This window comes from Charadrius vociferus, unplaced genomic scaffold (assembly GCF_000708025.1).
Source record: "Charadrius vociferus isolate BGI_N301 unplaced genomic scaffold, ASM70802v2 scaffold472, whole genome shotgun sequence".
Lineage (NCBI taxonomy): Eukaryota > Metazoa > Chordata > Aves > Charadriiformes > Charadriidae > Charadrius > Charadrius vociferus.
Genome location: NW_009647735.1, coordinates 701,589 through 702,006, shown reverse-complemented (window position 1 = coordinate 702,006; position 418 = coordinate 701,589). Strand labels below are relative to the sequence as shown.

The window sequence follows — 418 nt, the reverse complement described above, 5'->3', positions numbered from 1 at the left end:
TTTTTTTGCAAATTTGCAGAACGGTCGAAACAGTTTTTTGGTGGTTACATTTATTTTTTATATACCTATATACCTATATATTTTGCAATCAACTATTAAGGTGCAACTATGCCCAAAAGAAAGGTAAGTAAAAAAAAAAAATAAAAAAAAAATAGGGGAGACAGATGGGGAAGGAAGGGGAGAAATTAAAGCAGCGTTTGCAAAATTGTCTGTAAATTTGCGCGCGCGCGCGCGTGTGTGTGGTGTGTGTATGTGGAGTTTTTGCATTTTTAATTTTTTTGTGCATGTCCTAAAGTGGAGCTGGGAGCGGAGGGAGAGGGCTGGGGCGTGTGTCGGGGCTGCTCGGGGCGGGCAGGGGAGGCTGTGAGTTCACTTCGGGCTGTTTTGTTTGCGAGGAGAAGGGCTGGAGCGGGGGCTC

General features: G+C 44.7%; 1 protein-coding gene across 1 annotated transcript in view; it reads left to right on the top strand.

Moving 5' to 3' along the window:
* Nucleotides 1-418, top strand: part of HMGN5 (high mobility group nucleosome binding domain 5) — a 9,564-nt gene continuing 9,146 nt past the window's right edge. The window contains exon 1 of the mRNA XM_009881678.1: nt 1-123. Coding sequence (XP_009879980.1) covers nt 109-123 — 15 coding nt within the window. The 5' untranslated portion in view covers nt 1-108. The remainder of the gene's footprint in view (nt 124-418) is intronic.